The sequence below is a fragment of the Dermacentor variabilis genome, chromosome 4 (assembly GCF_050947875.1).
Source record: "Dermacentor variabilis isolate Ectoservices chromosome 4, ASM5094787v1, whole genome shotgun sequence".
Classification (NCBI taxonomy): Eukaryota; Metazoa; Arthropoda; class Arachnida; order Ixodida; family Ixodidae; genus Dermacentor; species Dermacentor variabilis.
This window is the reverse complement of record NC_134571.1, coordinates 19,112,588-19,139,725: the sequence shown is the minus strand read 5'-3', so window position 1 is coordinate 19,139,725 and position 27,138 is coordinate 19,112,588. Positions and strand designations below refer to the sequence as shown.

General features: G+C 46.9%; 2 protein-coding genes across 3 annotated transcripts in view; one reads left to right on the top strand and one right to left on the bottom strand.

Moving 5' to 3' along the window:
- The window catches only part of LOC142578746 (putative protein FAM10A4), a 46,340-nt gene continuing 19,202 nt past the window's right edge, over positions 1-27,138 (bottom strand). For both annotated transcript variants that reach the window (XM_075688273.1, XM_075688274.1), the window contains exons 10-12: positions 2,146-2,283; positions 942-1,052; positions 1-293 (exon numbers count right to left, since the gene is read on the bottom strand). In XM_075688273.1, the coding sequence (XP_075544388.1) occupies positions 156-293; positions 942-1,052; positions 2,146-2,283 (387 nt within the window). In that variant the 3' untranslated portion in view covers positions 1-155. The remainder of the gene's footprint in view (positions 294-941; positions 1,053-2,145; positions 2,284-27,138) is intronic.
- LOC142578745 (sarcalumenin-like) lies at positions 10,409-22,310 on the top strand. The gene is made up of 8 exons (XM_075688272.1): positions 10,409-10,769; positions 15,432-15,461; positions 16,201-16,402; positions 16,995-17,130; positions 18,555-19,005; positions 19,297-19,413; positions 19,496-19,668; positions 19,798-22,310. The coding sequence occupies exons 1-8, from the start codon at positions 10,670-10,672 to the stop codon at positions 20,662-20,664; spliced, it is 2,076 nt and encodes a 691-aa protein (XP_075544387.1). The 5' UTR covers positions 10,409-10,669; the 3' UTR covers positions 20,665-22,310.

Genomic DNA, 27,138 nt, shown 5'->3' with positions numbered 1-27,138 from the left:
TTACCAGACTCAAACTGCTTTATTTCAACACACACGCACTCACAGAATAAACTGCCCGAAAAGAGGAGAAAGGTAGGGTAAGTTCATGGCAGTATAGAGTTAAAAAAAAGAAAGAAGAAATACGAAGAATGCAAAAGTGAGCACTACGCGTCGTTTCACATCGGAGGCGCCTGGGCTCCCATCTTTGCAGCCATCTTGGCCATGATATTCTTGATCTTGGGGTTGGACTGATATTTGCCGATGTTCAGTGGGTTTCGACTGATGTCTTGGAATGCCGCAGCCACTTCCGGATCCTGCCGCAAAACACATCGGCAACAAAATTGTTTATGCACCAGTCTCAATGGTGTCTTGTCTCAGCTATTTCCTTGCCTCTACCGGGTCAATCGTGACAAACAAAACTGAAGTTCATGCAATTAGGAAGAGTCGTGACGCAATTAGGTAAAGTCAAGTAAAGATACCGAGTTGTGCTATTGCTTTAAGCAATTATGACAAGCGCGAATCGTTATGTATACACGAGAAGCGCGGACTGTCCTGAACGACGTTTTGGCAACGTTACGTTGGTAATGCAAAGTTAGGTGTAGCACTGCAAAAATGTACGCGCAAGTGTTTCGCATATGACGTGTCAGGTATTACCACCTCCCATCTCTACCACATATGCCTCCTCACACACAAATGACTACACCTATTCCTACTCCGAACATTTGGTACCTCGCGGACATCTTGACCTTCAGGGATCGTCGCGAAAGGCGTGGTATGATTACGGTCTGCCTCCCAAGCAGCGCTAATTCACCCACGCCGGCTCAGCATAACGTCTTACGGTCTGGCATGTTTCATGAGCTACTCTCGCCGGTGCTTCGGAGTTGTGCTTGTCTCTCTACCTACCGCAGATTTTATGAAGCGCGCGTTCCACGCGGCTCGAGATGCACTCCGAGGCGACTCACCTGAAAAGCCGCCAAGATCTCGGGGTCCTGAAGACAGTCTCCTAAGCCACCGGGCATGCCGCCGGGCATGCCTCCCGGGAAGCCCGGCATGCCGCCGAGGTCGTCGTCATCCTGCGTTCCACATGCGTCGCCGACAGTGTATTTCATGGAAATGGCCTTGTTCGTGAATTGGAGTGTTACTTCCGACGCTGCTAATTCCCACTTGTAGTGAAAAGCTCTTGCCATGTACCTTTATTCTTTGGTTGTCGCATATTGTTAATGCGTATATTGGATAATCCTTCCTACTTGGACCACAGTGGCTCGCAAGATTGTAATGTTAAATAAAGAAACAAACAAACAAACAAACAAATAAAAAATAAATAAAGTTTCAGTGACGATATTACGGTAAATGCGAGATATGCGTGAGCATTACATCCCACCTCTATGAGGTCCCGCATTCGTGACCTAAACCGCGTTCACCACACTGCAGTATTCTTCAGGAGCCCACTCGACACACGTCCTGTCGACACACGAAGAGCGAAGTGCCCACATATACACCTTCTTTTCCACACTTTGATACTCCCAATGCTAATTCGGCCTAACGCACCAAGGAAAGGTACGGGTTACGACAAACGCCGTGGTGGAAGGTCCCCGGTTAATTTTGACTTAAGATGCACCAGAAATTCGGCGAACGAGCGTTCTGCTTTCCGCCACAAAGCAGCGCGCGCCCCCCAGCCGCGGCTGTCTTCAAACCCGCGATATCGCGCTTTCCAACAGAACGCCCCAGGTGTACGCACACACCACCGAAGGTCTACGCTGATTTGACTTCTGAACCGAGACGAGCGTGATCGTTTCGCGGAGAAAAAATGTAGCCGCACATATCTAGGATGCACCCGAGCTATTAGAGATACCGTGATGGTAGTACTTGTGTCAAGCCACCGGCTGCAACGAAGACTACTCTCTAGCGTTCACTGGTCCCATCTCAGCCAGAATGAACAGCTTTCGCTTCTTTTTCAAGAACAGCAGAGAGTCGAACTTTCTCGCCGACTGCGACTACGTTAAGCAGTGTGATGTGCATGCGTGAATCACGCGTTCGGCGTACCCGAGCCAGTGAAGAGACCAATGACCGTTAACGCTACAAAATGCCAAACAAAATAGTCATACAACATAAATCAGGCTCCCGGTGAATCATTCTGTGCATTACAGTACATATGTACATACGCACCAGCTGCTCCTTCTGCTGCTGCTCGTACTTGCGCTGCTGCTCCTCACGCGCCTTGCGCACCCTCTCGGCGCGTTCCTTGAGCTCGCGCTCCTCCCGCTTGCGCTCCCACTTGCGCCGGTGCTCCTGTAGCTTCTTGGCCTGCGCACGGCACAACGACCCCGCCCTGAACTGTATTGCATTGCTCTGCAGTTAACACACAACACACACACACACACACACACACACACACACACACACACACACACACACACACACACACACACACACACACACACACACACACACACACACACACACACACACACACACACACACACAGCGCCAAACACAACTGTCCAAGCGTAGCCAGACATTCTTCTTCGAGGGAGTGGGGAGGGGGGCGGGGTGCCCGGTGTGCCACCCCCTGGCTACGCCACCGGCTGACAATGCGACGGCGGAGACAGCAACCTAAGCCATCGTCCACTGAAATAAACCTATGCTGCAACATAGCGAAAAGGGAAAGAAAGCAAAAACACAGACTGCGAAGACGACGCCTCACAGTATGGTACAATACTGAAGAGCTTTTTAGCTCGTCCGCAAACTTCTTACCATTTACTGATTACCGAGGCCGGCGACGGCAGTAGCATATATGCAAGATCTCCAGGGTCCTTACACTAGTAGCATAGTAGTAACGATATCGTATGAGGCTTTGCTCAACTACAATGCATCTTAAATTTGTGCCGCGTCAACGCTATCGTCGAAGGAAAATCACAAAAGGACTACACGATAATGATTATGTCGCTACCAATGCTTTGCACCAGCAGTTAAGCAGAATACGGTCACTGCAGCGTTCGCTTTGTGTGCTCTCTGGTTGAGCCCTGCGTCGCGAGATGTCGCTACCAGCGTTGTAGCTGCTGTACACATCTGCGTTAACACGGTATTGCGCAAATTTACCATTTACGGACTACCGGCTAACCGGAGGCGTAAACATGAGCGGTTGGGTTGGTGGCGCGCCCTGGTGGCGCAGAGCTCGTCCAGGCAAACAACACAGCAGAGCTGTAATTGCACGAACAAAGCGTATTCTACTTCGCTGAAGGTGTAAATTTTTGGCAGCGGCGTAATCGAGGACACGCTGCATTCTTAGTGCTTTTTTTTTTTGTTGACAAGCACTCACGAAAACGAAAACGTGTCTATAAGGCATTGTGGCTTGACGAAGCGTCACAAAACGTCGCTTGTTGGATCTGTTGGATCAGCGCCGGGGCTGCTCGGCGAGACCGGAGAAGGACGATAGCCACCCTTCCGCCTACTCTGAGGTCTCAGGATCTGGACGCCTGGCACCTTCCCACTGGTCACCCGGAGAGCCGCCGCCTCATATTCGTCATTACCTTGATTTCTACAAGACTAAAAAATGGTCAATAACATCTGAACTGACCTCCTCCTTTGTCCCTCTCCCCGCTCTGATGAATCCACCTCCAGGGAGGCGGAATCTTCACGATTATTTTAACATACGTTTTAACACGCAACAACAACAGCAGCAGGACACCTCGCCGGTATGCAACCTTATATATCTCGGCAAACCACAAAAGTTAACAAGTTTGCGGACAAGCTACAAACTCTAATGAGTAATAACCGATATCGTAGAGTGCCGTTCAGTATGATGACCGAAGCGATTTTTGGCAGACTTCGCCATTTCTCGATATGCCGCAACGAAACGTTGAGCAATGTAGGGAACAGGGATATGAAAAAGGCGCCGGGCCACACATAATACACACAGCTTCCGGCAAGCCAGGCTGTGTTGTGTTCAGGGGATGGGTAGACAGAAGTGCCCAGCGTTTGGGGAAATTAAGGAAAGGGGAGTTGAAAAGCTCAGGAGGATCGTGCGATACGCATCAATAAGCACTTAGCAGTCGTGTATTTGAAACTTCACTTCCTTCTTCATTGTTTCTGAATTCCATCACTGCTCACATTGCTTCAGATCGGCCTCCGCGACCGTACCACGAGCAAAATTCAATATTCTTCTGGTGCGGCTGCATTGCCTGGAATAGGGACACTCATGTATTGCTTAGAACACGCACACGTGCTTTTTACCATTTGATTTAACACATAGTGTTTCTTTCTTTTTTTTTATCTTCCTACCTTCCTTCTCAGTCGCCTCAAAAAAATCGTTCACGGTTATGGTTGTCGTGCGGTCAATCATCGACATGCGCAGAAACTCAGCAGAATCGCAACGCGAGTGACGTTAGAACACCAACAGAGGTTTTGGGCTGCGAAGACTGCAGTCACGAGTGGTGACGCCAGGACACGAACATGGGTGGTCCCGTTTCAGCACCTCATACAGCCTCACTACTTTTAAACTATTGTGGTAGACGCCAGGAATGAGGACACGCGTGACAAGCTTTTGGGCAGCTGCGCCCGAAATTCTGAAAAGCAGGGGTCTCAAACAGGAATCGTGTCGAGTACAATGTGCACACAGCACCACTACAAAAAAAAAAAAAAAGGGGGGGGGGAGGGAAATACGTATATTTTGCGTTCTAAAAGTGACTTCTGCAAATGTATCTCATAACTTCACCCGCAGCCATTACTGTTGTACAGGTCTCGTATTGAAGAATCCCTCTCACGAGACTTTATTGTGGCGCAGAAGCAAGGAAGATTACCAGTTAAAAAAAAAAAAATGTGAAGCCTCCTGTGTGGATGACACCAACTGTGTGCGGTTAGCAACATCCTGGAGAAGCTTCCAGCATTATTTGCGTTCTTAATTATTAGAGGTGGGCAAATATAACATTTATCGAATAAGAATCTAATACGAACAGTAAGTACCGAATACCAAATAGTCAAACGCAAACGCATGTACTTACGGTAGAAATGTTTATTTCTGTATAATTAGATGATATTGTTACCTTGCAGAAGCCTCCTGGATCCGTTGTCCTATGCACGCCATGTGGCCGCGTCGGCTTTTCTGAAAAGCTGCTGCCGCGCTACACAGGGCCCTACGTGAGAGCGTGCCAGCTTGGCGATGTGCGAGATCGCTCCGCTGGACTCGCGCGTTCCCACGGACGTTGTGCATGTGTCGCGGCTAAAGCCTTACTTTGCCGCGAGTTCACCTCCCTTATAGTTATTGCAGAGGCGGGTGCTATGTCTTTAGAGGCGGGGGTTATGTTACGGCGCAACCAAGAGTGGCGCGAGTCAGAAGACGACGATTTGACGTGTAGAGGTGGAATCGGAGTCGACAGCCACCTTGTTTATGCATCGCTCTCTCTCTTGTAAATATTGTAAACACATCTTTATATGTGACTTCTGCAACGCAACAATATGCATGTACTTACTATTACACAAAAGAACGCTGTCTTGGACTAAGAATCAGTTTTAAACAGATAACCAATTTTCAATAAAACTGCACGAATAAACGATCTTTAGAAAGAATAAAGATCTTTAGAGCTATCATGGGTGCAAACAGGATGTCCAAGAAATAATGGCTGCTGTAAGGAACGGAACTTTAAAAAAACAATAAATAAACGATTGCCAAGAAACGATCAGAAATTGTGGGCGAAAAGTTATCTTTAATATGTCATCTCATATATAAGACGACTCAACAGCGATTCACATCGAAGAAAGACAAGGTCTTCAGGGGCGTATTAGTGTACCATACGGTTTGTAGTTTCACGCTTTTCCATGTTTGTTATTCGGGAGGGAAGAGATGTTGCCCCAGAAGACATGTATTTACACGGTATCTACCAAGATGACGATGTCAAATTCCCTGAGTTTTCTGGGTTTTCGCTGAGTGCCTTTGCAAAATTCCTTGAGTGACACAGAACTTTGTTTTATGTCAAGACGGCCTGACACCATGTCACCCGACATTGTCACTTTATAGTAAGCATGTTAAAGAAAAGACTTAAACCAGTTTGAATAGTAAGGAGCAGTGTTTATTTTACTCAAAATATAAAACTGAACGGAGGTTTTCAAAATGCACAGCGAATAAAATCTCTAAAAAAAGTATGGTAAAGCCAATGGAAATCGAGTCGAACATTTTCAAATACGAATAAAAAGAGATGCATACAGGAGCGAATACTTTCGAAAAAGCTATTTCTATCAATTCATAGCAAGCTCACTGGTATTAGGCCCGAACTTTGACACAAGTGAGCAGCTGGAATGTCAACCTCAACTGCCCTGACATTGTCTCAGCCCATGCACAATGCCTCGTGTTGCGTTTCGCTGCCTTAAAGAGTTTATTTTGGTTTGAATTAGGGTCACCTGCATCTCGGCGTCAGCCAATAATTTGCTTTTTGAGCTCAAGCTCTTTCAAAGAGGTGGCACAGTTCCTTTTCCAACCATACCTCAGTGCGACGGTCCTTTCTGTTCGAGAAAATGAATGCATGCCTTTTGCTGCCCTTAAGGGCTCAAATCGCCAGAGGCACGTCCGAAAAGGCTCTGAAGGCCTGCCAGTACACTTATTAGGCATATCGGTGCTCGTAATGTGACAGCAGACGGCGGGTGCACGCGTGTATAATTAGGGAATACTACTGGGTCCCGTGACCATTCCCCTTCCCACGCTTGTTAAGGTTCAACGCAATACTTCACATATGCTTCATCGCGTAACATTGCTGTGCAGAGGCGAAGTTGCCTTTCGGAAACCGGAATTACGCAACGCGCCGTGCTTTCTAGCTTGGAAGCCAATCGCAAGGATTACAGAGGCGAATTCTTTCAATGCAAAACGCGGCACCGAACTGCAAGAAGCTTCATAGCAAACGTCGAAGCAGCTAGGCCTAGCGCTGCCGCGGTGGCGGCTACAGCTGCCAGCGGTTCTGCGTGCGTGAGCGCCGGTTCGAGGCGACGAGATAATCAAAATGGCGGCGCCGGTGGCTTTGATTAATTCCGTTTCGGACCGTTTCGGAAAAAGTCTGGAAGATCAGACGGCGAAGGGTTCTTGAGCTGGAAATTTCAGACGTTGTTATACATTGACACTACGGGGTACGTGGTGGTGTTGCGAAGCCGTCCGCATTATCGGGAATGTCCCAAAAATCGGGCGTCCGGAAAATCGGTCGTTGTCTGTACAATGGAAACTCCTCCAGCCAACGGCACGGCGTCAAAGACAATTTGTTACGATTCTTCTATTTTCCTCTCGATTCCTCTCGAGTCGGCATTAGGGCGATTTTCGCTCCCTTTGAATAAAATAACAGCTAGTTTTCCCTGATAGAAGCACCAGACTTAAAATCTCCGAGAAATCCTGGTTTTCACAGTTTTCCCGGTTGGTAGACACCCTGCTTTATTTATTCGATGCCATCCTCTGTTGAGCACCTACCTATACGCCACCTTGCCATGCTTTAGTAGCATCTCACTCGCACCTGAGCCCTGTACTTAACATTTACTGTTCAATTTCTATTTAGACGGCACTATACCTTCGGGATCGGCTTGAATTTGTAGAGTGCACTACCTGCACGATCGGCCCACATTTTTCGTTCAGTAAAGCCACACTTTCGGTCCCGGCTTTAGGCGCGCGCAGTTTGAACGAGCACATCTGGGCTTCGTTTCGACATTTTGTTGCCAAGTACGCATTATTATTGCTCCATACTTGATACTTGGTTGGTCTTTTTCATTCCAAGCTTCATTTTGAGCATTTTCCGTTGTCTTACGTGCACTATAAGGCTTCAAGTTGTCCAATTTACGAGACAAAAGTGGTTATGTACCCAGATCCCACGAACTCCTAATTGATCTGATCTTCAAAACTGCTCCATAATTCTTGTGCTGTAAACACGTGAAAATGGCCCGTTGCGAGGAAACCAACACCGATTGTGGCGTAAAATATAAAAATTATACATGACTAGACTGCGAAAAACACTAAATGACAGACTACAAGCAACGCTCACAGGTTGTCACGTAGGCTTCCGCAGCGAAACCGAAAACAGATCTTCCAGTATACATTCTGTTCCTTCATTCCGTTGAAAACTTTGGTCGTTGTTGAACATTTGATAATTTGCAATACATTGTAGAAGAAGGAGAACAGTAATAAAAACATTAACAGTCGGTCGCTGCGAAATATTGGGTTAGTTTCCAATATTCGAAACTACCAAATAGTTTCTTCTCGAATACGAATAGTTGGCGTGTAATATCCTATTCGTGCTCGAAACTTCTAATATTCGCCCACCGCTAGTTCTTATTGATAAACAAATTAGTAGTGATTAATTAAACTTCTTAATTATTAACTTTACGGCCACAATGTAAATGCAAAGTTTGAAAAGTACACTTGAAAACATCACTAAGTTTTTTGCGGCGCGTTACTATTATTTTTTTTTCGTGCTTAAAATAAAGCGAACAAAATCGGAACACAAAAAATACTGGCGGCTACTCCAGGAGGTTGCTAACAACACTTAGTAGGTTCGATTCGCACGGAAGGTTTCACATTCATACATGGTCCGCGTTAGCTCGGACACCTGGTCCAGTGCAACTGTATTCGGCGCAAAATAAATAAATAAATAAATAAATAAAACAAAATAAAGAAAGCTACCCGCGCGTCACTAGGCTGTATCAAAGCGCGTTGATGTTCCGCTGCGTCCTATTTTTCGCCGCTTCGGTTCTCCCTCTTCATCGAGTGAAAGCGGGCTAGGAGCCGAGGCACGAAAATTTACGCGCTTGTTTTCGTTGTTCGAAAGCCATAACTCCTTCCACGGCTGGCCGCGAGCGAACTCGCGCGAATCCTTCCGCAAACACTCGGCCGGAAAACGAACAAAAAAAGAGGTACCGCACTGGCGGGGAAACAAATCCGCGTTTCGGCGCAAGTACATCGCCGAAGTTCCCAACGCCAATCGGGCGCACAACTGGAGGGCACTGCCAATATTAGAGCGGTTCTCGACCATCCACTCCGCGTGGCGCTGTAAGTGCGTTGCAGTTACGTACGAGAAATAAGAGGCCGAGCAGGAAAGCGTCATAACAGTGGGGAAACAAGAGCGGAAGACAGCTCACCACACCAACCACCTTCGGCGCCAAACAAAGGCCGAAGGGCATAACTTGGGAGTTAAAGCCTTGCACCCTAAGAACAATAACGGTGTGCTGACAAATCATTTAGTAGCTGCCTGTTGCGAATTCAACTTTGTTCCCGGCACTTGCAAAGTGACGAGAATGCGTTCACTCGGGGAACTGTGCCCAACCAAACAGCACGTTGGCTTTAAACCGGTACACACCCTTACAAAAGCTACTGCAGACAATGTGTCCCCCTTTCGTTCACTTTCTGTTGCGATAGTTCGACGCATTATAGACGCTGTCGCCCTTTTGTTCACTTCGTGTTATCTCGACAGCCTTTCTGTCGAGGTACGTCGACAAACTTTACGTTGATATACAACAGAATGTCGTGCGTCTTGCAAGGGCCGGCAGAGTTTTCGAAAGCTCTCGTACTGCTCGGGGAGTATGATAACACTCGAAAAAATTGGAGTTCATTAAACATGAGTCAACCATTCACACCCGCACAAAGGAGTTGGCAGCGCTCCTCTGTTTTTAGAGCGCACAGTCGCGTGCCAAAATTTCGACAAGAGAACTTGTCTTCAGCAAGGCCAAAACAATGCCTCGTCGGAACGCTGGCAGCGGATGAGTCTACCCTCTCTCTTTCTCTCCATCATTATCTTTTTTTTCTTTCTTTACTTTGATACCATATGGGCTGTATAAAAAAGCAAGAAAAAGAGAGCTGCGACAGATGTATAACGTATGCTTCACATGTTCGGCTGGAGAAAATGCATACAGGCGTATCTCCAATCGCATTTTCGGAATTCCCCGGTGCTATAGAATTGCACACAGTTCTTTTTTTACACACCGAATCACTACAGGATCTAGAGTTGGCGCGTCCGCAAGGCGCACCCGGGCCACCCTCCGTCAAGAAGAATGCCCCTGAAACATCTTTATCTCGCGCGCGGCGGGCGATGCAAATTATTGGCCACGCACGACGCTTACGCACAATTCCATAGGCGGCGTGAGAGCGGATACGAAGTGAGCGCGGCAGGAAAGGGCAAGGTACTGCGACGGCCGGCACACACTACACTGCGACGCGCGGCGGCAAGGGGAAAGCCGAACACATTCCATCGTCCCCTAGTGGGACACACCTGAGCCACGGTCGGAGGAGATGCTGCTAAAGCAAACAACACACACAGCGCGCGCGCGCGAATCCTCTGTGCAGCAAAGCAGAGAAAGAAGAGATGAGGCGGCGAAGACGCCGTCGTGCATCCGAGCCTGGCAAGGGACCAAGGGCCGGGTCCCAAACTTAGGTTCTCCCCCTATCCTCTCGCCTTACCCCTTCCTCTCGGAAAGAGAGAGAGCGGAAGGCGAGCGAAGGAGGCACGGAGCTCGAATCCGGAGCTCCTCCGAGTGCGGCAGAGAGCGACGGGACGAAACCGGGGCTGCGGGGAGACCCTGGGAAAAGCCCACGGTCGGGTTAGTGCTGGCTGTGGTCGAGCAGCAGAGCACACCGTGGTGCAACCGCGATCGATTCAACGACGGACAGTAGACGACCGGCCGCTGAGCGGGAGGACAACGACCAGCGTCGCGGAAGCACAGCAGCGGCCTCGACATGGCACCGGCGGCGGACGAACAGAAGGTCAGCCTGGACGCCCGAGGCGTGCTCATCATGGTGGTCGCCCTCGGAGGAATCGTCGGCCTCTGGGTGAACGGTGAGTGGTGCCGAGGCGTCGTCGCGCAGGCTGCTGCTGCGCCTGAGTGCGCGCAGCTCTCTGGTGACCTCCTGGAAACGGATGCAAGGTCGGCTCGAACTGCCGCCGCAGGCAGTTCTAGGCATGCGCGGCGGTGCCTCGATTAGACGCGGTCAGTACAACGGTCACTGCGACAGGTTGGTGGGTGATGGACGCACGGTGGATTTATCAACGTTGCTTTAGCGCACCTTTACACGCTGCTTATAGATAGATGGTCGATTGACCTATAAGACAAGGAAAATGGGTTGGATACGTTGTGGAATGTTCAAATGGTCATAGAGATGCCGCAGCAGTGAACGTTTTCTCCTCATTGATGCCGCAAAGCATGCCACTTGTGGTTTTGGATTATACGTATATAGCCATGGGCATGCAGACTGTTTGAAAGTCGCGCGTTCAAGGATGCGCGCCATTGGCGGCTGTCGCGGACCACACACGTATAGGAATAGCGCGCAAACAAGTGCCGCATCGGTAAATGCCACCCATTCCGCGCTGCTCCCGACGGGTGTTGCACGGGTAGGCAAGGTCATCGGAAACCGCAGCGGCGGCAGCATCATAGGCTTCAGAATTCATTTTTGCGCGCCAAAACTTCGAAAAAAAAAAAAAAACGCAAGCATCGCAATCAAAACATTGCGTTTTCACTCGCGTACAACCAACCGCGCGATTATCAAGGCCCAAAAATGGGCAAGGGAGGCGCGCCTTACTGGAGCTATGCCACGGGTAACAAATTCTGCCGGGATCCGCGTGGTTCGCCGACAGCTTGCGGGCAGTTCCTCTCGGCCAAGGAAGCTTGCTTGACAGCTTGCTGGACAGCACTGCTTTGGGTGATTCGCAACTCGCGGCAGCGTACGAGCCCCCTTTTGCGACACGCACGAACCTAACAGTCCGCGAGCAACCAGACTTCTACGAAGACTGGCTCAGACGAACAGGCCGTATACACAGGGATAACGACCAGCACACGCTCCACCGCTCCAGTCGAGTACGCATGTCGCAAAAGGCTTTCCAGCTTACAAGGACAACGAGCCGTATGGACAGGCTACCACGGAGGCCCACATGCCGTGGCGAAGATGTGCCCAAATCCTGATCATGCGTAATGCTATCTTCCTGGCAGTGCGCCAAGGTCAGCCTGATCGGAACCGTCTGCCGCTGCGGGAAGCTCGCGACAACCGCGATTGCCCATGCGCGCCGCAACATTTCGCGATGGAAGGCGAGTACGCACGATTTGCCTATGTTCCAAGCACACAGAAACGTTAAAGCTTCACATTCACCTATTATCGATTTACTACAGTGGTCTATTGTGACGCAGACATATTGCCAATGGCGCATTACTTTGACGCCGGAACGAAGACGGTAAACAGGATAAGCGGCTTAACAGCTTGTTACGTGCACAGCGAGGATGGATTAAGATTACTTTGTGCTGCACTGTTTCTTTTCTTTTAGGCGAGCAATTATATATGAAAGCTAGCTTGATAACCATTATTTAGCTGTCGAACATATACGCGAGGTAAAACGCGGAACTTACACGTATCAAGAATGCTGCGCACATTGGTCGAGCATATTGCAGGCTATCACCAACGGTACTACTGTACCTGGTTATACTTCCGATTAACTATATTACAGTAATACAAATGTCTGTGCATGCTCTGATCTTAAACGCATGGACGCACTTAGAAAGCGCCGTGCTAGTGGCGACATCTCGCAGGACTGCAACAGTGATGCAGAATTGCATTTCGCTAAAAACGTCACAAAGTGCGCAACGTCGTTAAACTTAGGTTTACCCCCAAAGTTTCGTGTTCTGTCGTTTAGTCCTAGATATGCAACGTTCGTAATCCCCCCCCCCCGTATATATATATATATATATATATATATATATTCCAGGGACGTTCCAACCAAACCATTTGGCGCACCACACATTTAGCTAATCTGCGCGCAGCTCTCGAAGCCTACCTGTTTGTTCTCAGTACAGCCGCTTCTGTATCATTTATTTCCGTAGTTAATGTAGCGCATCGGGCTAACAGTTGCAGCACATTTGAATTGGGACTAAAGCGCGGTCTCGCCACTGAAAGCCTCTCGACACGACGGCAACTCGGCTAAGGTAAAGTGCGCACAGGTGCCGGGTCAAGGTGCTGCATTCGTCAATGAATAGCCGCCTCACTGGGTCACGGTGCCTCGGCGGCCATTCCGTATGCAAGGGGTGACGCCGACGCGTGGCCTCCTCGTGTCTCCGTCACTGCGCTCAGCCAGCAGAGCGGCGGGGAGACACAGCGCGGCCCGAGCGGTGCTTAACGCTATAAATACGCCCCCGACGACCCAAAATAAAGCGGCCCGCCACTTGTTCACGGTAACCGGCGGCGCTAAATGCCACCGTGGTCCCCTGAGCGAGGAACAGCGAGGCGGACTAATCAAGGCGTGTACGACACGCACGCACAAACGCGCCGAGCACATCCTGGCGCCTCCACACACAGCCGAGGACGGACTCTGCCCGACATGGGCAGGGCAGGCGCGGGGAAATCGGGCAGGCGAGAGATATTCGAGAGCCCTGCAGGCAGGAGGTCTCCTTGTCGAGGGAATCGCGGAATAGAACGCAAGCGGCTGCGAGCAAGGCAGCGATGTCATGCGGACATCAGGTTAGCTGATGTAATAGCAAAAAGATTAAACGCTGACTGATTACAAAGCGCAGGCGCGGAAACGCGCATTTCCACTGGCACAAAATATGCAGTGGAGCTGCAACGCAACGAATTCCGTGTTCTAAAAGGCTCCGGTAGAATACGAATAAGGAAAGCGAGGCCAGTGGGCGGCCGACAGATGAGTCACGTAATTAAACGATGCTACACTTCAGACTTCAAGTCACTGCTTTTTGACTGCATATTTTGAAAGGAAGAACCCCGCCCCCCACCATATTAAGTCAACCACAGAACTAATCAATTGTCTTGTAATCAATGGCCTATTAACATAACTGCAAATGCACTTGTACATTACAACTATACTTGACTTTCATAACTTCCAAGTTCTTTAAGCCACTGCTGGCCATTCATCTTCGGGTCAAAGCGAAACCATGAAGTTACAGCCCTCTGGGCAACAGTGAGCACTCTGGAAAGAATAAAAAGGAATAGGCGCTATATGGCCCACAAAGAACTCGAATTTTGAGTTTTCAGAAAGCTTGCGTGGTTCAAGGCGAGACCTGAATGAGAGCCAGATGAAATCAGCAAGCAAGCACATGCAAGAACTGATGAGCTGGAAGGTGCCTCAGTTAATGTTGCCAAAAGCTACAAGAGTACATCTAGCTATACCTGTACATAACTACAGCTGCTGTCATAAACCTATGAATACAGTGGAAAATGTGGCCGTTCTTGGGTTCTTAAGCAACAGAAGTGCTGGCACTCCTGTTGCTCAAAATCATACACACATAAAAAGAGGGGAACTGCTTCTCTCCTCCTCTGCTTCAGAGCTTTGGGAGCCTTGCAAAATGCCCCGGCAAGTTACCTTGCTTGTCACCAAGAGGCTCTGAAACTTCTGCCTTCTCACACTTTTTTATGCAGTCAAAATTTATCTTGGCTAATAGATGCAGTCAATACTTAACTAAATTTAATATAAATATTTGTATACAGACACTCTGATCCCTACAAACATAACAGCATCTCAAGAGTTATCTGCACACATATGCCAGTCCAAAGCACTTGTTGCTGGGCCAAGTCAAGGCAATTTTCTGCACATTCTTTTCAATGGCACAAAGCAGACAACGCATAGACAATGCATAGGTAATGGTACACACAGATAAACGCTCGTTCAAACAAGACAGGTTAACAGGAAGAGACTTGATCAACAGTGTCGAACAAGATATATCTCTGGAGACATCTCCACCTTCCTATTGATGTATCTTGTTTGGACAAGCACACATGCGTATCCCATTTCTTGTTGTTTCCTTCCTGTCGATGTACAAAATGAACAGAGTACGCCAGTCAATCATCACTTCCAAGTAAGTGAGTGAGCACAAGATTACTCTATTGGCCTGCAACCGTTCCGTGTTCTGGTGGAACCCGTTGCGATGCGCTGCTTACAAGGTGCAAGTGTATGTGTAGCAATTACTTGTGTGTGTGGGCTCCATCCCTCTTGTAACAGCCACACCCTGCCTCGTGAGTGTGTTCGTGCACTGAGATTTCTTATAGCATCCGCACTGTATATCTGTGTGTGGCTCATTGCAGCCTGTGCCCTGTTCAGGAACTGGGGAATAAAAGCGGCACTTTCTCTTCCTGTGCGTGCAAATCGTGAGCCAGAATATTATAATAATCCAATGCCATTGTTTGTAGCACTTCATCAGTGGTCAGAGTGGCACTTCACCTGGATTATCAAGATCAGCCAGCCATGAACAGTGGATGATAGGACTGGCATAGAATTGAGCAGTAGAAATCTTTACATTACAGCAATGGTGATTTAGTTATCTTTTTTTTTTTTGCGGTAGTAATTTGGGAGGGGGGAGGGGTGATTATCATTTTACAAGAGGCGTTAATAAATCCTACAAACGTTCAGGTTCCTTGCAGAGTGCACATATAGGAATAAAACAAATAAATACATTGTGTTACCAAGAGACATTCAGGAATGTGATAAGTCCATTTTTTTTTTTTCCAGAGTTCATGGTGTCGGAAGACAACTATCCCGGTAAGATCAATTTCTGCGCACACACACGCTGGCCATGATACCATACCTGCATACAGTCCATTGAAAACAAAACCAAAGAGCCTAATTGTAGTGTAGATGGCTTTGTTATTTTATAGGCGCAGGAATAGGACAACAAAAATGAGAAACATGCTGGCAATCAGTGATGGAACACTAGGAATGCTGACAGGTCAAACCAGTACAGAAAGAATCATTTAAACACAAACACAGTGAAAACCAGGGAAATGCGAACAGAGGAAACAAGAAAATGACACTGGATGCAGCAATATCTACACAATTAGGTAGCATTGCATGCATTTTTTAAATGCAAATCTATGAAGAACAGTGAAGTGAATGCCAGCAAAATATAATGATAATGATACAATGGCACTAAGGAAAACCTGACGACAAATGCCGATTACATATTCTGAACCAAAAATCATCTCTTAGATTGACAGCGCATCCAGTTTGGTGGTCACCAAATAGTTCGATTACTTAGGCCAAGGAATGATGTTGTGGTAAACTGCCAGGAGTGCAAGAGCACTCGTTTCCATCAGGCTGGTCAGTGTATGCAGTGACTGAACACGGTAAATAGCCCGCAATAGAGGACACATCCCCTGAGAAATCTGCTAAGGTGCGTCACAGGGATACCGGGTTCAGAACTACACCATGGGGAACACAGTGTAGAGACAGGAGGCATGCCTGGAGTGAACAAGGATGATGGCATTCCCCTTCTCGGCAGCGGGCTACGTGTACCAGCCGCCCAAGCGCGGCAAGGCAGCGGAGCCCGTGGTGCACGAGCCCCCGCGGCCAGTCCTGCTAACGGTGGAGGACTGCGGCAAGCTGGCACTCGAGGCCGTCCGAGAGTATGTCGAACGACACCCCATCGAGAGGGATGACTCAGCAGAGACAACCCGAGAAGAGGCCGAGGACAAGGCTGCCAGGCGAGTACACACCCACAAAGAAAACGTGTTCTTCTGGCTTGTTCATGGCTACACTAACTATTTGGAAAAGTATCTCTGTAGCTCCCCACAATAGATTTAGTTGATAACATGCATTCCAATCCCTGGACTACTGGGAAGTTAAATTACATGAGCCCGATGTGAACGTGTCATGCTGGCATATAAACAAAACGACAGACAGGGCCGACCACTTTCACATGAATTCATTTTTGACTGCAATGGGGCAGTAAAAGTGAATCGAACATAGCTGGCGGGCTTAGGTTGCAACAAAACCCAGCATCACAGAAAGCCAATACAGTGTGTGAACTGTTTGAGCTTTAGGTTCTGGGCTATTAGCAGTGCAGCACCGACCCTATTTGACCGCATTCGCATGTACCTCCATTGCGAAGAAGGTTGAGCTGACCAGACCAGCAAGGCACCTTCGAATTATGGACTCGTCCCCAATAATAAAATTTCAGGAGTTCAGCTCACTATCATGACTGTTTCCCAAGCTCGGAAAATGGAGAACAGGAAAGAAAAAGAAACTGTCTGGTCATCGAGGCAAAAGTTGAAACCCGCTTCTACTTTGTTGCAGTGACGAGGAGCCGGCTGTGCTGGACGAATTCCGTGGCAGAGCCAAGGCTCGAGACGAGGACGCCGGAGCAGCCGCTTCTTCAGAGGAATTGCATGACGAGGAACCGCCCAAGAAGCAGGTCGTCGAAAGCGAGGAGGTAAAGGTCAAGCCCAAAAAGACCAAGAAAACCAAGAAGGCCAAGAAGACCGCTGCTGCCTAAGCTTGCAGGAAACTGTGCCCTATCTTACACTTTCACTTATTACAATCAACCCTGGATTCCATCCCATCCCATCCAAAACAAATTCCAGCGATTGATTCCCGATTGTCTTTCAGTTAGACGTAAAGAAATTCAAGTGGCATAGGTAGCACAAGGTTCTCCTCGATTTTGGACCTAGCTAGCACATGCAACCATGCCTGTTTCGAGGTATGTCACACTGCTGGGTTGTGAAGATGCTGCGTGGTCATTGCCCCCGGCGATGTATACTGCCAATGACGATAATGTTAAATAAAAATCAAGAAAAACGAATAGGAAGGCTTGCATTTACTATTGGGTGCATATTCTCCTTGAATCAATTGGCAACCGTCCTTTTGTATATATGTGCCTGCTTAGCCAATACCTAGGGGCAGGCTAGCAAACTGTTCATCAGGCTATGGGATGGCCGATCATAAGTTGAGGTTTATTCCACATGTTCTGGCACTAGGATCAAAGGTGAGGGATAAAGTCAGATTGTTTCCAGGTGTCTGAGACAAGATGAGCCTCAGACAAAGCTTTGATCTATTGCTATACTCTGCAGAAATGGTGAGAATTACAAGGCCACTGCAACAGAGATTGTGGATGCACAGAAAATGGCAGGCAAGTTCCTATGACAACATGCAAGCACCAATCTAGCATCCTGCATATAGTGGTCTATAATGTGATTGAAGCGTAGAGATGCTGGAACTTTTGTTACAAGTGACAGGCCAAATACAGAAAGAAAGAGAATTTAACAGGAAGACAGATACAAAGAGAGAGAGACAGAAGAGGTTGGCTAAAGCCAGTGTGCTCTTGCCTGGTAGTTGGGAAAAAGGGGAGAAAATGGTGACAACAGATTATTATTCTGATGGGGGCTGCAAGGTACCCGCATATACAAGCCCATAAAAAAGCTGTGAGTACAGTCCAGTGTTGTGCAAATAAGTTTAGCCCAGCTGTCATAGCCATGGCCACTTCTACCACTATAGAATTATTGAAAGTTGAGCTAGTTGGTATGAATTCATTGTGGTTAAACAGTGCAAGGAAACACATACATAGGAAGAAAGGACAGTGCATTGTCTTGTCCTTCTCCTCATATACATGTTCTTCCTACCCTGTTTAGCCACAATGAATACTTCTACCACGCAGTGTAAATAAGTACATAATGCACCTATTCACATAATTTAAAACTTGTGTCATGTTACAATGGTGTTTCCTGACCTAAAATGGGGCAAGATACAATTAGAAACATGTTTCAGCTGATAGGTGCATGGTACATTGCTACAGGCGAATGGTGCTGTAAAGATTGGATGTGTCTTCCTCCGTGCGCTAACATTCCAAATCGGCCGCAGGAGGCCGACGAGGAAGAAGGCGAATCAGCGGGGCAGGAAACGGAAGAGGAAGAGAGCGCTGAGGCTGAAGTACACGGTGAGGACGAAGAAGAGGAAGGTGAGGAGAGTGGTGAGGAAGCAGCGTCAGAGGAGGAGGAGGCTGCATCTGAGGAGGATGAGGAGGAAGAAGGCAGCGAGGAAGTGGAAGAGGAGGAGGTAGAGGAGGAGGAAGCAGGTGTGCAGGAGGAATCCGAGGAACAAGCAGAAGTGGAAAAGACCCACACTGGGCCCCGGTCACGCAAGCACATCGCTGACGTACTCGGCTTTGCTGAGATTGGAACTGAAGAGGACAGGGAGGAAGAGGCACTCATCGAGTCCATCCTCAAGGAACTGAAGAAGCTCTCCGTGACTGCTATAGAGCCGATGGAGAAGCTCTACAAATTCAAGGACATCAGCACCAGGTTGCTTGGAGGTAGCTATCACATCATGGTCCAAAGAGTTCATTTCGGTCGGCTAAATCGGCAATGAATTCTGGAGCTTACTTTAGCGCAAAGCTTAGCTCATAAAAAATATATCTGTCTTGTAATTGAAAGGCTTGTGAGGCATCTCCATTACAAGTATACAGGACAACTGTTCATTGTTTAGCAAGTTTCATTAGAAGAAGCATGCCCACATGGATAGTTCCATATGTAATGATTTTGAATCAAGGGCTAGACCACCCAGTCAGAGGGATTCTTCACCCTACTCCTTTTCCTTGACTCAGATGCTGAGATATTCAACAAGCCTATGGCGCTTTTCCTTGGGCCCTGGAGTGCCGGCAAGAGCAGCATCATTAACTACCTGCTGGGCACTGAGCATACCAAGGCAGGCCTCAAAACAGGTGCGCAGTACTCATTATTCACTATCACAACAAAAGGAGAAGAGCTTCCGTGTATGATGATATCAGTCGTGGTATGACGCAGGTCCGCAGCCGTCCGACATTGATTTCACCATCGTTCACTACGCCGACAAGCTTCAGCGACTCAGTGGCACTGAAATGGCTGCACATTGGGCCTTCTCAAGTGTCCAGAAGTTTGGCCAAGGGTTCCTGGACCATTTCAAAGGAATCGGCCTGCCTCATCCACTGCTGCAAAAGGTATGACCAAAGTCTAGCACAGCACACACAAAAAAAACGACTGGATGCAAAAGCGCTCCTCAGGCCATTAATTATGAGACCAGCCTCCACAACTAACAATCAATGTTAAGTGTGGGCCTTCCATTTCAGGTGACCATCGTGGACACACCTGGTATTCTTGACAAGCGCAAAATAGAAAACTACCCTTTCAACGATGCCTTCCAGTGGTTCATCGATCGTGCTGATGCCATCTATGTTGTGTTTGACCCAAGCAAGCTCGAGATAGGGGAAGAAATGGCGACTCTCCTAGACCAGCTGAAGGGCCGTGTAGGCCAGATCCGCTTCATTCTCAACAAGGCAGACTTCATGCAGCCTCATGACATCATGCGTGTCACCGGACAGCTCTTGTGGAATGTCTCTCCACTCCTGGGTAGTAGTGATGCTCCAATCATCCATGTCGTGTCCATGACTTCAAGGCCTTTCCACACCGGTACTCCTGCAGAGTTCTTCCAGGAGCAGGAACTGGCACTGCTCGAGCATTTGCGCGAAATAATGGACGAACGTGTAGAGAACACCATTTCTTTTGCTCGCCGACATGCTGTACGGGTGCGCAACCATGCAAAGCTAGTTGACTGCTTTCTGAGCACATTTTACAAGCAGAAGGGACTGTTTGGAAGCAAAAAGAAAGTAGCAGAACAGATTGCCAAAGACCCAAACAAGTACCATATATTCGAAGGGCTTAGCAGATTGAGCAACGTCAGCCGCTACGACCTTCCAGACCCCCAACTTTACTACAAGTTCTTCAAGCTGAACCCTATGTACGACTTCAAGGCCCTCACTGCCACCTGCACCTACTTCAAAGGATGCCCGCTCGACAAGCTGGACATTGCAATTGCCTATGACTTGCCACAGCTACTGGGCAAGTACAATGACCAAACAAAACTGAAGAAGGACCATGACAAGTCCATGGCAGGACATGCTCCGGTGCCACTACCAACTGGGCAGCGACATAGCTGAGGTGCCAGACCTTGAGCACCAAGATCTCTCACCTTAGACATGGTGACCATGCTAAGCTGTGCTAAGCTGCAGTCTCTGCATCTAGAATATTGCTTCCTGCCAGAAACCGTGCCTGCTACTTGCCAACAGCAGATTTAACAAAGCTTTGTTTCAGGAAATCCTGAAAGATCAACAAATACGCAGTCAGCTTCATCATGTGTAGTGCCTTTAGATTACAGCGCACTGGTGAATGCTGCAGCAGGAAAAATTCACTAGATGCTGTCTCTGCAGCTTTGTGAATCACAACACTGCTATCGGTCTTCAGTTCGTGGCACGAGAGAACTCATGAATTTTACTGGCCATGACTTTCGTATTTCCTCACCTATTTGTAACCCAAGAAAATCAACAGTGCTTTTGAATCGTGAGGCCCAACTTCAAGAACAAAAAGTCTGATAATGTTATTAGTCCATTTGGTTATCTTTTTCAAATAGTATAGATCTGACACAATTAAGACGTCCCTTAGATAGAGTGCAATCAACTTATGCCAATAAAATGTACATTATATTTGAAGCTAAAGAAAATTTCAATGAAGCTTATGCAATGAATATAATCTTGCATACAAAAAGGCTCTGTACTTTCAGTGTTTATTCACCTAGATGATGCAAATTAATAGATGTCTCCATGCATCACTTCATATAGTAGTTAGGTAGTAACATTACTTAAATGCTGTTGTTCAATAACATCATTTTACTGTTCCTTCCCATAACTGGTTTTGTTCAAAATATTCAGTAGAAGATATGGTTGTCAGTTATATAACAAATAGGGCCTCTACATGCAAAACAAAAGGCAATTCACATCCTGCTCATAAGTCAAAGGTGTTTTGATGACTAATGGCACAAACCAGCAGATAAAACAGGATGTTTCACAACATAAAGCAAATTAATAGTGTTCATAATATGCAACAGCTGAGTGTTGGCAGTGCTGGGACTTTGTGAATGGCTTCAAAGATGCACTTGGGAGGTCCCATGCCAAACAGAACAAATCTATTCTCACCAGCACATAAGTGCTCAAATGCTCACGGCGCAGTTGGGGTGGCAAAATGTCAAAGCTGTTCTTTTGCGCATGCATCTGGAGATTCCCGTGTCAAGAACACATTCCCTACTGGCTAAGCTGTGTGATCCTCACAACAAAGACTATAGTGAATTACATAAATTGAGCTATCAATCAGGTGAACAAAAAAAAAATTGTTTAGACCGTCACTGCATGCTAGCTAGATATGTCTGTTTCAGTGATTCTCACAAATCTTTGAATTTTATAGTGTTTGAGTGCACAGTCCGCTCTCTCTTTTCTTGAATGCAAAACACACTAAATATCTCAGGGTTTCCTTCCTAGCTATGATGGTGCAGGAAAATAATTAGTATCAGTAATGCAGCACACAGATAAATCATCAAACCCTGTTGAATGAATATACTTCAGTGATCTTTAGGCTTGTCCAACTCAAGAAAAGCAGCCATAGAAACAGTTCCAGCTTTACACAATACAAGATGCAACAGATTAGCTGTTCTAGTCTGGATCTGTGATATATGGATATGGCTAAGCTGTTGGGGTGACCTGTCTGGTTCTTTTTTTTTTCAAGGCAATAAAAAAGTCCTTTACAAGCCTTCAAACCTGTGTCTCTTCCCTACCACTACATTGGTTTCATCAGCTGCTGTTGTCAGCTGTGTCACAAGGCAAGGTTGATTGATTGATTGGACTGATTGTGCTTTACCTCCTAAAATAGCACCAGTGGATTACAAGTGATGCTGTAGTAAAGGGCTGAAAGTAAATGACAGACTATTTGGAGTTGTTTAACAGGCGCCTAAACCTTGCTGCACAAGTGCTTTCGCACTCCTCCCCCATCAGAATGCTGCCACTATGGGTGAAAATAAAACCCATGACCTCTTGCTCAGTATCAGAATGGCATAGCCACTGGGGTGAAGAATGTAAGGTACAAGCCTGTCTACAACATTGCTATAAGGAATATAAGATTTCATTTTGGATCTACATCTCTGCAAGCCACACAAGAGCATTATTGTTTGGCAAGGAAGGCGCACAGAATGTAGATGTTGACATAAACTTATCCATTTAGTATAATTATCTGTCGTTCAATGCCCCAAAGCGATTTACAGGCAATAAAACATCATAGTGATACGCTTCTGTGTACGTTATGGCCCTCTGGAGCTCTTTAACATGCACCCAAATTATGGCATATAAGTGTTTTTGCAGATGGGAATCAGTCCCACAACCTCCTGCTCCACAGCCAAACACCACAGCAAGTGAACTACTGCGGCAGAATGTTTAGCTTCACTAATCGGCGAACTGGCATGCTCAGCCTTATGTGTCCTCTGGTCAATGGCGATAATACGCACACAACGATGTACTCACTTTGCAATAGATAGGCACCCCAATTGCCTATTGCAGTAATGGAGAGACTATTGTTCAAATGCAGAAAGGTGGCTGACAAGCGTATATGTTGGTACAGTCAAACCTGATTGAAATAACCCAGCTACAGCACATTTGGAAAACAAATTCCTTAAAACGAACTATACATTGAAAATACACTCAAATTTCATTATAATAAACTTTCAAAAATACTTCTATAAATACAATATTCATTAAAAGCACACGCACTATTAAAAAAAAATCGCAGTCAGATACAGTAAAACCTCATTAAACCGTAATTGGTCGGAACTTGGAAAAAGTACGTACTAAACGGTAGTACTGCTTAACTGAAAAAGCATGAGATCACCCACTTACCTGTCAAAAATTGAAGTCGGAGAGAGTGCGATAAGAGGGCAAAAACCTGCAGTATTTATTCACTTCGCGTGATTAAAGTCTGCTATTTTCATTTGCGTTTGATGCCATGGTGGCCTAGCAGCTACAACAGCGGCCTCAAACTTGCTGAAGCTGTGAGCCACCTTTTCAGCCAGCCGCCCTCTTCTTGGCAAACACTCACATGGCAGATTCCGCGTTGGCATTGCATATTCTTCGTACGCAGGCGCGGCAGCGCTGCAAAAGTCGTGGGGCGCCTTTTCCATTGCGGGGTGATGTTCTCGCCGGGACGATTGCATTCATGACACCAATGTAATGTGCAGCTTCTGCTACTGTCGGGCCTGCATCGCTCGTGCTGTCGCTTCCCGTGTCGTCCTCATCACTGTCATAAGGTGACACTTCGGCAACAACACGGGCAACGATGGCAAAAGCCGAACCTCATGGCTGACATCTTTTTGCGGTCGCAGCAGCGCTGCCGAGTAACTTCTTCACATTCCAAATGCCCCACACCATAGTCAACAGTAGATGCCTGTCATGTGCCAGCGCCGGCTTCTTCGTTCCACATTCAATAGTACGAATAATGTCCAATTTTTCTTCTATGCTGAGCCCCCGGTACTTTTTTATCCGAGCTTCGGCATGATGCAAGTCCTTGCTTGGACGACGGCGGAATGATGTTGATGTGGTCTCAAGCACAAATGCACAGGACACTTGGAGGCCGTTGTTCTGATCTCTGAGGCTTGTTCTTCTGACGGGCCAGGCCACCCAATGGGGACGACGCACCGCCGTGATTGCGCCACGAAAAGTGGAACACTACACGTTAGCCGATACGTATGCAATAAGCTGGTACGGTTTATGTGGATACAAAACACATTATGTTCAATGGCCACCGAATCAGGGATTTGACTTTACAACTTTTAAAACGAAACTACTCTTTAAGCAGGTATGGTTTAACGAGGTTTTACTGTATACTCAAAAGAAACAGAAGCAGAAGAAACAGTAGCTCACACACACCAACAATAGGCCTCCTGCAGATTTTGGTGGCTCTTCAGCACCATGCTGCACCAATATGTGGCACAAGAAGAATAAGTGCACCCGTTGCACTGTTGCCAATACCAGGACTGCTAATACACAGCTGTGCGATTGGTGTCATAACATGGAATTGGCATCGGAAGCACTCGGCAGTTACTCTCGACAAGTGCTTCAGTTGCCAACCAATTTTTATGACACGCAGGGGGTGGGATGTGTGCACCTGAACTCTGGTACTACAGTTGAACCCTGATATATCGAACTCGAAGGGGATTGCAAAATAGTTCAATATATAGAGAAATAAAACAAATATTGGCACATCCGACGCAATGTGTAAATCAATGTAAGCGAAGCTTTGTATGGGGTTTCCTTTGACTGACAATGATTAGCGATATGTTGCCGGCGAATGGGTTATTTCTGCAGCGTTTAGTCCAATACAAGAGTGGTTAGTTGACGTTAAACATTATCTTGTGTGCACCACTGCTGCTTGCACAGTCCACATAATATAAAGGGAGACGTATTTGCTAGAGACTCTGTTGCGCATCAATGTTCATAATTTCTGATTGAGTTGAGCATCATCATTGCCTCACATGGTATCATGGCAGAAGCGTTAAACTTTAATTGAATTGTGGGGCTGTACATTAATTATTATGATTGTAAGTATACATTGCATACATACATTTACAGTCTAAATCATGTTTCGCTGTGTAGCGAAGATGCTCCTGTTCCACGCAATGCTTCTTTCGGGCCTGAGTGTCCTAAACAATGAGTGCACGCTCAGTAGCCATTTTGCTGGAGTGTGTTTACGTGCTCCTTCTGCATTTGTGGCCAGCACGCTGTTGAGACGCCAGCTCCAAGCGCTCTCTTCAGGCTGTGGACGATTGTACTCCTTACACAATCATAGCCCAGTACGTAACCCCCACAGCCCAGCACCTACATTTTTGTCGCATAGGAAAGCAAGCACAGCATGTGTCATATGCACAATGTGTGAAGAAAGGCTGCCGCAGCAGTGCCATCCGGGATGTGCAGAGGCGAGCGCCTCCGCTCGCACCTCTGGTGGTGTTACAAGGAACCCAGCAATGTGCACGAGCAAGACTACAGCAACAGTGCCCGGAAAGTCAAAAGAAAAGGCAAAGAAAGCTTAATTTTAATATAAAATATGCCTATCTGAAGCTTATCTAAGCACTCTGCATGTCTTGGACAGTCTCCAGAGAAAATGAAAAGCGGGATTTTACTGATTCCATGCCCTGAAAAAAATCGAGTGCCATCCATTTCTTGTGGAACATGCGTGTGTGTGAGACCGGGAGGCCATTCGCAGTATTTTTGAAGCAGCATGGCAATCCTCTTTCCGAGAATAAACGTTTGCAAGTAGTATGCTTCACTGCACAACCGTTCTTTCTACTATCAGTATGCTTCACCGCATTATACGGCTGCAATGCGGCAAAGCTTACTAAAGCAAATCTGGCGTTATGGAGCAAAAATAAGAGCCTTGCTACAAGAGCCCTTGGTATTTTGAAACATGCACTTTGCTCATTTTTCCTCTATGGCATGCACTGCTTTCCATAGTCGATGCCTTGACTTTATCTGGCAGAACAATGCTGTTATGTAAACATAGCTATTTCCGATGATGTGATAAGTAATCACAGTTTCTTTAGAAGCACACTTGCAGGGACTTTATATATAAAAAATATAAAGTGCACTTACAGCACTTTATATATTGAATGTGGCGGTGAACAGAACTTTGATATACACGTAATACAGTGCGATACTTTTTAATGGGATTTCCAAGGGGATGTTACAACTGTTCAATATATCTAGGTACAATATATGTGGGCTTGACTGTATAGCTGTCAGTCTAGCACATGCGTGTGATCTCACACTCGATTGCCACTGAGGTCTTCGGGTAAAAACGTATTGATAGAAAGCTTCCTTTAACGACTTGTCACAAGCCTCTTTGCCTGCCGTCACCAAATTTTCATCACAGCCATTTTGCTAGGCAGTTAGACGCAACCCCACTGCATTGGCAAGAGTTGATAACCAAGGTTACGTTTTGGTGCTAGTTCAATGTGCCAGCAACTTTGTTCACAGTTGTTATGGTAGGAGCATCATGCATGCAGATCATGTTTGGAAAATTGAGTAACACACTGTACACCTAGCAGCATTGGAAATTTATGAATTTCTGTTGCTGTTATACGTTGCTTCTAGGGGTAGGTGGCAATGCCACAAGTCTGAACAGTCAAGTAGCCCTCAAAAATCAATCAGTGACTGTATTTGATTTTTTGCTGCCAGAATGCATATCTTAAGCCACCGCAAACAAAAATTTGCTTCACTATAAGCAGCACAATGTCAGATACTTCAATTTTGGTATCACTATAGCAGGCGAATACTCATCTTAGATAAAGCACGACCAATGAAATTTTACGTTAACTTCATTATATCCATGTTCGTTGTATTGAGGTATGACAGTATCAACTTCGAGGGCTTAAAGACTGTGCCATAAAAATGCCCGCAGCGGCATTTTTTGCAATGTATGCTTTCTGGGCATGTCTTTTCATTCGATCACGAGGCTAGGCATGCTTGACAGCATGTTCCCACATACCAGGTAGGGTGCGATATGACTTATAAAACAACAGAGAGCTGTAGATCCCATCAGGATGC